At 44.2% G+C, this 12,090-nt stretch overlaps 1 protein-coding gene across 1 annotated transcript in view; it reads right to left on the bottom strand.

The window, feature by feature from the left end:
- The window catches only part of SLX4IP (SLX4 interacting protein), a 185,316-nt gene that overhangs the window by 53,347 nt on the left and 119,879 nt on the right, over positions 1-12,090 (bottom strand). Inside the window, 1 exon segment of the mRNA XM_060123970.1 lies at positions 10,239-10,359. Coding sequence (XP_059979953.1) covers positions 10,239-10,359 — 121 coding nt within the window.

The raw sequence follows: 12,090 nt of genomic DNA, 5'->3' as shown, positions 1-12,090 counted from the left end.
GAAAATTTAATCTATTTTACGGCATTTTCCAAAGGACTGGGTTTCTTACATGTTAACTGCAAGAAAAAGGTTACACAGAATGGAATAATGGGCAGTAAAAAAAAAAAAAAAAAAAAGGAAAAAAGAAAGATTACTGCTCTACAAACACAAAGATGTCTTAAAGCCCTAATATTTAGACAGTGTATTGTGGGAAGTGCTTGGAGCTGGAAGATGAGCTCTGTTTTCATGATTAGAGGGAAATTTTATTAAAAAAGAAATCACACACACACACTCTCTCCCCCACTCTCTCTCCCTCCCTCTCTCTCTCTCTCTCTCTCCCCCCTTAATAGGGAGGCTAAAGCAGTGAAGAGAAGCCAGGCATCCTGACAGCCATGTTTTCATGATGCCTCTGACACTTCCCAGTTATGTGACCTCGGGCAAGTTGCCTGAACTCTGAGCTTGGTTCTCATCCTTAAAACCGGGGTTAAGGATGCTGCTAGAAAGGGCTGCCCCAAGGATCCACCGTGGGTACACGGAAGCCCCAGCACAGTGCTGGCACCCATCAGGCTGAATCTTGGTAACGGTAACTAGTAGGAGTGGTAACGTTGGAGGGCACTTATGGTGGTGGTGGGACTGGAGGGCACTTGTGATGGGCGGGGCTGGAGGGCAGGCATCTGCAGAAGAGGCAGAAAATACTGCAGCTCACCTTACACTGGGGTAGGATGTGGTTTTGACTTTCTCAAAACCAGATGAGGAAAACTATCTAATAATTTGTAACTCACAGACCACTTTTGCCTCTGCCTTTTGTTAAAGGGGAAAGAGATGCTACGATGGAAGCAGAGCCACAAAGCCTAGGCAAACAAAATGTGACCAGTGGGCACAGCTACAGTTCGTTCCTTTACTTCTTCCAATGCGTGTGCTCCTCCTGAGTGACAGGCTCTGCACTGGGTGCTGCCCAGGACAGGACCCTTGCCCTCCAGGAGGAGGAAACGATGACTGTGCCACTGTCCAGGCCGCTGGAAAAGGGAGGAGCAGCTCCCTGAGGGGGAAGACGCAACAGATAAGGTTCCTTAAGGGAAATGATAAGGTTCCTTAAGGGAAATGACGCGGGAGCACAGGCCTGCAGGGTGATGCAGAGCTGGCCCAGCGGCGAACAAGGAGAAGAGAGTTGTGGGGAGAGGAAGCAGCATGTGCAAAGGCCCAGAGGCGAGAAAACATGATGTTCTGGGGGCCTGTCAGTTAGGCTATGGTGCCAAGCTGATAAATGAGGGTTTATCATTTATCCCCCCCTGGCCAAAGCCATCTGGGACCAATGACTCCCCTGCCCCTAGAGGAGAGAGGCTCCTCCGGAACCCAGCTTCCCACAGGTCTGGATGAAGGGCCGCCCAAGTCTCTGGGTACCGGGCGGTTGGCTTACCCAGCGTTCTCCTGAACAGCCTGACTGCTCAGTGCCTGAAACTGGGACTAAAATGTCCCGCCCCTCTCCCCGCCACCCCCACAAGGTCATTTTCATGCTTGCTTAATAAAAAGGTTGATCATGGGAGAACTGGGGTCCCTCTGCTGGAATGCAGTTACAAGGTACATAAAGCTGTACCCCAGCGAAGCACACACAGCTACAGAACGGCAAGAGAGCAGAGGATCCTGTGTGAGACTGTCAGCCTGTGCCAAGTGATGCCCTGCATTCCCTAGAACCCTCTGCACAGGTGGGGGCCCAACATGGAAAGGACACTGCCACCACGGCTCGTGGACCCTGGGGTTGAGGGACACCCTTCAGGGACTGAGAGCTAGTTGCTGGGAGGACTAATGACCAGGAGAGACATGGCATCTGTAGACCACCACAGTCGAAGAGAGTGGATGGGTCACCTGGTGATGAGGTGGCCAGAAATTTGTCGTCCACTAAAGCCTGTGGCTGGGTGAGTCACTTGGTCCACTAGAGGGCCATGAGCCAGTGGTAGCCTTGGTAGGAACGCTGTCAGTGGCTTGACCGACAGACATCTTTGGCTTATTGGTTAACTGATACGTACATGACTCCAAATAAAATGGAGAACATACTTGGGCCCTACTTAAACTGTATGTTATGGGCTGAATCGTGTCTCTCCAAAATTCTTATGTTGAAGTCCTCACCCTAGAGGTACTCAAAATGTGACTATATTTGGAAATAGCATCTTTAAAGAGATCATTAAAATGAGGTCATTAGGGTGGGCCCTAATCCAATATGACTGTATAAGAGGTGGACTTTATACGAGGGGGAATTTAGGACACAGACATGTACAGGGAAAACCACGTGAAGACATGGAGAAAAAGGCCATCTGCGAGCCGAGGAGAGAGGCCTCAGAACCAACCCTGCTGACACCTTGATCTCGAACTTCCAACCCCCAGAAGTGTGAGAAAATAAATTTCTGTTGTTTAGCAGTCTGTGTTATTTTGTTATGACAGCCCTAGCAAGCTAGTACACTGTATAATAGAAAAGAATCTAGGTCTGGTAAATAGGGGTCTGACTTGGGCTACCTTGAAAGACAGCCACAGCTTCTCAGAGAGCCAGGCACCCAAGCAAGGCCCCCTCAAAAATATTACAAGTACATTCTCTAAATTTTCCCCTTGGGATCTGCAATTGTTTACTAGGGTGCCTGCACAGTGAGAAAAGGGAAATACCCAGAACTTTTGAGGATGACTGGATGCTAGCTCTCAGACTGTGCTATGCCTTGGGGTTTCTGGTTGCCACTGTGACCCACCAGAGGGGGATAAATAGAAACCTGGCTTCAATTCATCTGACAAAGGGCCCAGCAGGTCTGTGAAAATCTGTAGTTGTCTTCTCAGCTGTTGAGTATATGACTGAAATAGATTTACTCGGCAAATGACAGAAGGACTGGGACAAGGACATTTGGGGAAAAGTTATGGAGTGTGAGAATATCTGCATCTGATATGAATGTTCTCTGAAAGGCCCCATTAAGAGGTGCTTACAATAAGCTGGACCAGATGACCTGCCCCCATGCGTGCTGGCCAGCCTCTTTCCCCAGTTGCCCAAGTACCTGCTCAAGGACTCAGGAGTGATGTGGCCACGGGGGCAAGGATGAACATTGTGCTTGGGCTCAACAACACAGACTTAACCGCATCAAGGCTGAGCCCTGCCAAATGCCCAATTAATCTGAGCCTCCCCACCAACTCTCATATCGCAGGGAGACGGGCTAGCCGTGGAGGGTGGATTATATTAGACCTCTTTCATCACAGAGGCGGCGACAGCTTACCTCCATTGGAATAGACCCTTATTCAGGATTTGGATGTACCCTCTATGTCTGCCATGTTTCCGCCAGCCACATCACCCATGCACTTCCTGAAGGCCTCATTCACCATCACCAGTGCAGTGATTCTGACCAAGAAAACTCATTTTTCAAAATAAGACAGTGGGTGCATAAAATTCAGTGGTCTTACCAAGCAGTCAAGCCAGGCTCAAATGCAGCTGGCCTTAGACAATGGTGAAGAGGTCTACTGAAAATTCAGCTATGACACAAACTGCAAGGCAGAAGGGCTTGTGGAGCTGGGGTGAAGCCCGAAAGATGTATATGTGCTCTGACCAGCAGAACAACGCATCCCCTTGGCCAGAATATGTGGAGTGGAAGTGGGAAGTGACCACCTCAGCAAACAGTTTGCCTTCCATCCCCATGACTCTGCTGCTTTAGTACTCAAGAAAAGACTAGAGGGGCTTCCCTGGTGGTGCAGTGGTTGGGAGTCCGCCTGCTGATGCAGGGGACACGGGTTCGTGCCCCGGTCCGGGAAGATCCCACATGCCGCGGAGCGGCTGGGCCTGTGAGCCATGGCCGCTAGGCCTGCGTGTCCAGAGCCTGTGCTCCGCAATGCGAGAGGCCACGGCAGTGAGAGGCCCGTGTACCGCAAAAAAAAAAAAAAAAAAAAAAAAAAAAAGACTAGAACAGAGAGGAAAACATGAGTCAGGCTGAAAGTTCAAAGCACCGTGTAACTGTTTCCGGCTCTTCACGCCGCTAGACAAATAGACCAAAGGGCGGTTGAAATGTTGGCTCACGATGGTACAAGAAGAGCAACAAGGTAGACGGGTAACACAGAAGGAATATAATGCGTTCGACCTAGCAGAGCACATCCAGTGCTAAAACTTAACGCAAACTATGGCAACCTCAGAAAGGCAGGACCACTGAGGGCTCAAATCCCTTAGGAAGGAAAGTTTGGTCACCTCGCCAGGTCAAGAAACCTGATCAGCTGAGTTACTGGCTAAAGACAAAGGGAATATGAAATAAATATTAGAGGAGGGAATATACAAACACCAACTATTTATTTCATGTAACCGACTACAGAAGTTAGAATGATAGCATCTTCCTAAATTGTCTTCCTTGCTGTACCACATATGTATTTATATATTAACTAAGTTTTTTGTTTTTTTATTCAGGGTATGTTGGCAATAGTTAGCTTCGTCATTTAGTCAATAAGGAAAACAATATGGGCTGTGAATAAACCAAAGGAGGAATACACATCGCTCAGAAATCTCGGGCTTGGAGCTGGGATGTGAGACTTGGGGTTCTCTCTCTTGGAGGAGGTGCTGAGCATATTTTGTCTGTATTTGGGAGAGTTGTATTGTCAGGCAAAAGTTTGTTGTTATTGTTTGGAAGTTTATGGAAGAAGGAAGCCAACAGGAAAATTTCAGTGGATATTTGTAACTCGTATCCACCCACCCAAAACTTCTGCCCATCCTCCCTGCGTTTTGGTAACTTCCCACATTTTTTAAGTCCCACTTTCCCAAGGTAAAAGCCAAACATTTTGCACTCCCTGGCTCACCTGCAACCAGGATACAGCCACGGGATCCTCTCCATGGGAGGAGCACGGCGCCATGGCCACAGGCCAGGCCGTCAGGCTCCTGTAGGCTCAGTGCTGGGCTTTGCAGACGGCAGCTGAAAGGGCTCATGAACCAAAGCCGTCCCCCCGTCTTGAGGCTGAGGCTGTGCTGTCTGTGTAGACTTAGAATCGGACTGCCTGGCCCTCCTACAGGTAGATTCTGTTGAACTACCTAATATCTTTAATCAACTTCTTCTCTGCTGCAGAGCCAGACCAATTCCAGCTAGTCTCAAGCAGAAATGAAATTAAACAAAGGATATTAGGTAACTAAGGTTCCTGACCACAAAAGGTTTTAAGCTGGAGATGATCACATTTTTGTTTTCAAAAGGCCACTCTGGCAGCAGAGGCATGGATGAATTGGAAGGGATATCAGGAGGCCGTGGCAGTGATTCAAGAGCTGATTAATAAGAAGGGTCCTGACCAAGCGAGTGACACAGGGAAAAACAAAAATTTAAGACGAAAAAGGCAAACGACCCAATACAAAGGTAAGCAATAGTTGTAAATATGCAGTTCAGTCAATAAACACATAAAAACAGAAAGATAAAAATCAAAGGGCATGACATCTCCTTTTTTGATTTTTGGCCTGTCAGACTGGCAAAAATTAAAAATACCAGTAACACTCAATATTGGCAAGGCTAAGGGGAAAAATATTAATGAGGTAGAGTTGACAGAATCTGAGCTAAGTCTTTAAAATAGAAACTTTCTTACAACATTAATTTTTACTAAATCCATTGAAATAACAATTCCAGGTGACTTAAGAAGGCTGAGGCTACTGGCAAATGTCTGTGCTATGCTGTTCGCTGACGGAGTTTTTGCCAGTACTCTTTGTATTCCTCAATATTACATGATTAAGGAAATGGCTTAAAAGCCATTTATGTTATTTTTTTTAATAAAGATAACTCAGAGGATGAAATATATTAATTTTATTAAAGCAATCAGCAAAGTTACCAGCCTGGTGACTTCAGCTCACCAAGCATCGTGTGTTAAGTGTCTATCCCATGATGAAGTACGTTATCGTTACTCAGATCTGGAAACGGGAAAGGTAAGAAACTCACACAAATAAGGAAGATACCCAATTTACACAAAAGCGAAAACCATACACATTCACCCTAGTCACCAAGACAGTAAGAGCAACTCTATTTTCAGGGAACATGAGACACAGAACTAAACAGTGAGGAGGAAATAGGCAAGGCCTTCCTTACAGTTCATGGCTCTGAAATTCCTTTTGAAGAAAAAGGCATTTAAAGTAAGACTATGGGAGCAGCCGAGAAGAGGCAGTTTCCATTTTTAGTGATGCTGATAATAAACAGTCTGGGATGGGCGGCATCACTATGTATGTCTGCTTCATCCCTGCGGGTGTGCATGTCCTAGAAGATGATGCATCTCGGCCCTCTATGGAAGGCAGCCCTGGGGTAGAGATGGGTGAACAGCGCTCTGACCTTTAGGAAATTAACAGTTTAGTATGAGGTGAAGCAGAGTTACCGGTTTCTGCTCTTGAATTAAGCAGCTCGGTCATTTGGAGGAAAAAAAAAAAAAAAAAAAAGAGGCTCTGGGGTGGCAACCCCTCAATCTTTACCAACAAAGAAAGAGAGAAAGGCAGGTAAACTGATTATAAAACAATTATAATACAATGTGACCAATGTTATAAAAGTGCTATGAGCAAGGAAGACAGGAAATTGAGGAAGACTTTGTAGAAGTAATATGTGAGTTAGGTCTTAAAAGCTGAATATTAGGAGATTTCCAGACAAAAGAGAAACCTGAAAACGTAAAAACACAGAGGTATAAAGAATGCAGGTTTGCAGGAAATAGAAAAGTGAGTAGCAGGAAGGGACAAGGCAGGCAAGGTAAGTTACAGCAGGCCTTGACCTTACTAGGAAGAGGAAAGATGTATCCATGTGTGTAATTAATCACTTGTACAAACATTTATTAAGAACTTACTGCAAACCGGAAAATATGCTCCATGCCGGGGATACCATGGATCATAAAAGAAGCAGAACCTGTCTTCAGGCGACCGGCACACTTGTGGAGAGATCAACATTAATCAAATGGTGTGAACCAAAGTGCAGGATGCTCCTGGGCCTGGAAACAGGGGACCTGTGGACAGGATACGCTTCCCTGGGGTGTGGACTTTGAGCGGAGGGCTGAAAGTGGAAGAGGGGCAGGGGAGGACCAGCGCTCCAACACGGGCAGAAGCCCCAGGATGAGTGGAAGAATGGGGCTTTGAAAGAGAGGAACTGAAGCTGCTGTGGCTTAAGCATGAAAGAAGGAACAAGGGCCACAAGATGAGGCTGGAGAGGCAGCTACCCCAGAGATCTTGGCCTTCACCCAGGAGCCCTGGGGAAATCCTGAAGGGCTTTCTGCACAAAGATCAGACCTGTGACGTGAAGGGATTACACTAACTCAAGTGTTGACAACAGGTGGGGCATCAGCCAGAGTGAGCGCAAGGGCGCCAGCGAACGTGCTGCTGCAGGTGTTCGAGTGTCCAGCTGAGGCGGGACCCTGGACTGCTTGGTGGCAGCAGAGGACTAGCTCAGGTGGGGACATCGAAAGACATGCTCAGTCAAAGGTTAACTGTTCTCAGAAGCAGAAAGAAGGGAGATGCTGCTTTCACACCGAGCTGGCTTTCGAAGAGGGAGAGGAGTGAGCGGCACACCGTTGCATCAGCACCCTCCTGCTTTCTTGGGCAATCAACCGCGCTGCTTATCTCTGACAGAGAAGCCCGGCTTTTGCCCCCACTAGGGGGCATTGGAGGCTCCAGGGGCAAAAAAGGCTTCTTGTTTGTGGTTGTATGTTAAATAAACCAAGTCAGAGGCAAATGACAAACTGAGAAAAATCTCTTGCAACATACATAACACACAGAGCTTGAATATCCTTAAGGAGCTCTTACAATGTATGAACAATAGAGAGAAATATTATAAAGAAATTGAAGTGTGCAAATATCTAGATCATCAAGGTGTCCACCATACCACTGTTTACAACAGTGAAAATATTAGATGCGACCTAAATGTCCCACTGATAAATCAAACTATGGACACAATGGAATTCTATGCAGTCATTAAAAACAGTGATGTGGACCCCGAATGGCCAAAACAATCTTGAAAAACAAGAACAAAGTTGGAAGAGTCACACTTCCTAATTTCAAAACCTACTACAAAGCTATGGTAATCAATACAGTGTGGTATTGGCATAAAGACAGACATATAGACCAATAGAATAGAAGAGAGAGCCCAGAAATAAACTCTCATATTTATGGTCAAATGATTTTTTATAATGGTGCCAAGGCCACTCAATGGGTCAAAGGACAGGCTTTTCAACAAATAGCACTGGGAAAACTGGATATCCACATGTGAAAGAACAAAGTTGGACCCTTAACTTAAACCATATAAAAGATTAACTCAAAATGAATCAAAGACCTAAATGTCTATAAAACTCTTAGAAGAAAAAAATAGGGAAAAGCTTTGTGACACTGAATCCAGCAATGATTTGTTGGATATGACATCAACTGGCTACATCAAAATTAAAAACGTTTGGGTCAAAGGACATTGTCAAAGGCTTTGTTTTCTCCATTTCTCTCAGGAGGGAGAAAATATCTGCAAATCATATCTGATAAAAGATTAATATCCAGAATATATAAAGAATTCCTACAACTCAAACAAATAAACAACCTAATTAAAAAATGGGCCAAGAACATAAACAGACATTTCTCCAAAGATACACAAATAGTTAATAAGCACATGAAAAGATGGTCAACATCACTAATCATTAAAGAAATGCAAACCCAAACCACAATGTGATACCACTTCACATCTATTAAATTTTAAAAATGGTGATGTATGTGTTTCAAAGGACTTTTATATTATGTTAGGTGGGAAGAAAATAGATTACAAAATTGTATGTACAGTAAGATCACTTTTCTGTTTAAAAACAAACTTCTTGCTCACATGAGCCCAAGAAAGGCTTTGGGTTTCATCTTGGGACCAGAATACCATGTGTTCCCTGCCTGTGAGAGAGGCTGGGAAAGTGAGTATTTAGCTCTTCCCTCAGTAGGAGTGGAGGCCAGGGGAGGGGCCAGTTGAGGATGGGGACTGACTAAGCCACTACCACAGTGGAGACAGAGGTCTTGGAACTTTCTCTGCTCCTTTTCCTTCCGTACCAGTTAGAAAGTGACACTAGCCAGGTCTGCTGGAGTACAAAGGATGCAAGCTCCTACGGCTTTTCTCAAGAAGACTTACAGTATTACTAAGCAAAATGCCGGCAAGCGTCATCTAATACAATATTGTTTGGACTGAAAATTCTATTTGTCTGAGGCTTTCGGTTTGAATAAATTTAACCTATCTGCCCACTTATCAGTCATGCCCAAGTAAACAGTGCAGATTAAGTATGCCTTCAAAGGGGAGGACGTGACACCATTCTTTCCCTAAAGCGGTGCTGTATTAGCATAATCTAGTTCACAGCACTACAGTGCTGTCCTCTGAGGATTAACATGGGCTGACTGTTAAGTGTACTACAAAGAGTGCCATGAAATGCTAACTTAAAATTAAAAACACCACAATGACAGAGTGGAGAGAACACTGGTCTGGGGGGTCAGGTTCTGCTGCTTGTGACCCAAGTCCTCCTCCATATTCAACGTATCCCCGAATATGCTGAATATGAATCTGTGCATCAGGCACTGAGCTAAGTGCTGGGGGCAGGGAGAGGAGAAGGGAAGATGCCAGATACACGACATAATCTTTGTCCTCGAGAAGATGATCTTTTATTTGGGCAACCCCCTTAATCTCGCAACCTCAGCTTCTTCACCCATAACTCAAGGATATGACCATTCTCCAAGTGTTATTAGGATAACAGGGTGGGATATTTCAACCTCAGTGCCCTTGACATTTGGGGGGATAGTGTCTTGCTGTGGGGAGCTGCCCTGGCCACTGTAGGATATTTAGTGGCGTCCCTGGCCTCTACCCACCAGATGCCAGTAGCTCCCCTCCATGGCTATGACAACCCAGACTGTCACAGACATTTCCAAATGTCCCCTGTGGCAAAAGCACCCCCAGGTGAGAACTTCTGAAATAGGGTGACATAAATGAAAGCACTTAGAAAAGCATAAAGCCCCAAATCAAGTCAGTGTTAACGTAAACCCAGCTGTAAGACTTGTCAAAAAAAAAAAAAAATCCTTTAAAGAATTTATAGCTTACTTAGGAATGTTTATTTTCTATTTTTATGTACTTTGCCTACCATTAAAAGCCCTTCAGGGCTTTCTGGTTAAATTTGCTTTACCTAATGAATACATCTTCAATAGAACATATTTTTTAAAAATGTATCACTGTACTAATGTGACAGTCAGAGTCAAACATAACTGCCATCTCTACAAAGCAGAAATTTTATCCAAAATCAAAGTACTCCATTCCTACCTTTTAAGGACAAGGGATTGGATCTTGTGAATTCTGTATTTGACGGCCTGTGCTGTTTACGAACTCCTAAGTATTCCTTCACTCTTGAATCAATGGTTTCTTTTAACAGTAAACAGACTTTCTAAAGTAAATCAGAAAATTAGATATAACTTAATTTAATGCAATGCAAAAAAAGTCAATATCATGCATATTTAAACACCAAAATCGAACATTTCATTTTGTTTGCTCTTTAAATTAGCTATGAATGAATAAAGGAATCTTATATGTGCTCATGGATAATGCTGCAGATTTAAATTTGCCACTGAGCTTTGCTTGAAACCATGATGTTGGCTTACTCTGTGATATAAGAAATACATTTCATTTCTCTCTGCCTCAGTTTCACATTTCTAAAAGGAAGATAAAAACACTTCAATGTAAAAATCAGGGCGATCAGGTGACAAAATCAGAGAGGTAAAGACTGTTTTCGTATAAATATCAACCCGTGGGATTGTGACAAACAGAAGAGAGAAGTCAAACAGAGCCAACTCTGGCTGGAGATGGTAGCCCCAGAGCCAGGCCCACTGGGTGGGGACTGTGGACCGGGAGAAGCTGGGAGCCAAGGCACAGTCAGAGGGAACCCTGACCCCTAAGCAGTCAACAGGGGGCAGCCCCTCGTGCTTTCATATGGGGACACAAGGCACAGTGATACCAGATCTTCCAATTTGTTTAAGAGAAACTAGAGACAGTGATTTTTATACAAAAATTTCCCACTTTTCAAACTTGGTTCAAAAAACTTTTAATACCTAACCACCATAATTCATTAGTTTCTGGGATTTACAAATCTACTAAAAAGGAATAGCACCGAGTGGTGGGTTGAATAGCGAACTGGAAATCAGGAGTCTGATTTTCTTCTCATACTTGTTGATGATACTGTATATGCTTTTGTGAAAACTGTACTTTGTTCACCTATTCATGGTAAAAATAATTTAACTTCTTATATTGCTCAAAAGTAGACTAATATTTATTAGGCAACAGAAACACAGGGCATCCCATATGACTAGCAAATTTCTGGAGCTACCATTTTACGTATCGGTGTTATTGATAAAAAGAAAAACAAAACTTTAAAAGTCCAACCACATAATGGGATGACACTGCCCATTCCAGCTACACTACCAGAAAAATGTTACCTGATGTAGGGAAAGGAAAAAATTGCCCACAAATCTAAATGTCTTAACTGAGATTAAGAACTGATGCGTAAGGATGGGTAATTCTGGTTCAGTTCCCAAGGACTCTGCAGAAGGCTCAGAGTTTCCAGGTCACCTCAAACCTGTTTCACTGGTTTCTGGCAATGCCATCTCAGGTTGATCTCTTAGAATCTTCATAAATTAAAATGAGGACAGAGTTGTAAGCTGCTTCAAAGGGCAACGAGAGCCAAACTTTTCTTTTGTTGCAGATACGTGTACTCCTCAAACAGTACAGAGAACCCTTGACTTAATTGACAAACATGAGTTTCTTGATAAAATACAAACACTGGTCTCCTCTCTCCTGCTCTCATTTTGCAGCCCAGAGATGCAGTGCCTTGTGGAATACAGCCGTATTCGTTTACAGTTAGGGTTTTGGCATTGTTCACGCAACAGAAAGGCAGCCTTGTCTCATACTGTTGTTTTAACAATTAAAGAATTTTGCTTCACATGCAGGGTTCAACGATGACTGAGCTAGAAAATATGTGAAAGACATACATGGAAACAAGGATTGTTAAAATTTGGCCATAAATGCCCTATAAGGCCAGAACTAAAAATAGTATGACAAAAATAAAGCCAAGGCCCATACACACAAACTCTCTCCCTAGAGTTACGGGGCTTTCCTTCCATGA

Source organism: Lagenorhynchus albirostris, chromosome 15, assembly GCF_949774975.1.
Source record: "Lagenorhynchus albirostris chromosome 15, mLagAlb1.1, whole genome shotgun sequence".
Lineage (NCBI taxonomy): Eukaryota > Metazoa > Chordata > Mammalia > Artiodactyla > Delphinidae > Lagenorhynchus > Lagenorhynchus albirostris.
This window is presented reverse-complemented; position numbering and strand designations above follow the sequence as displayed.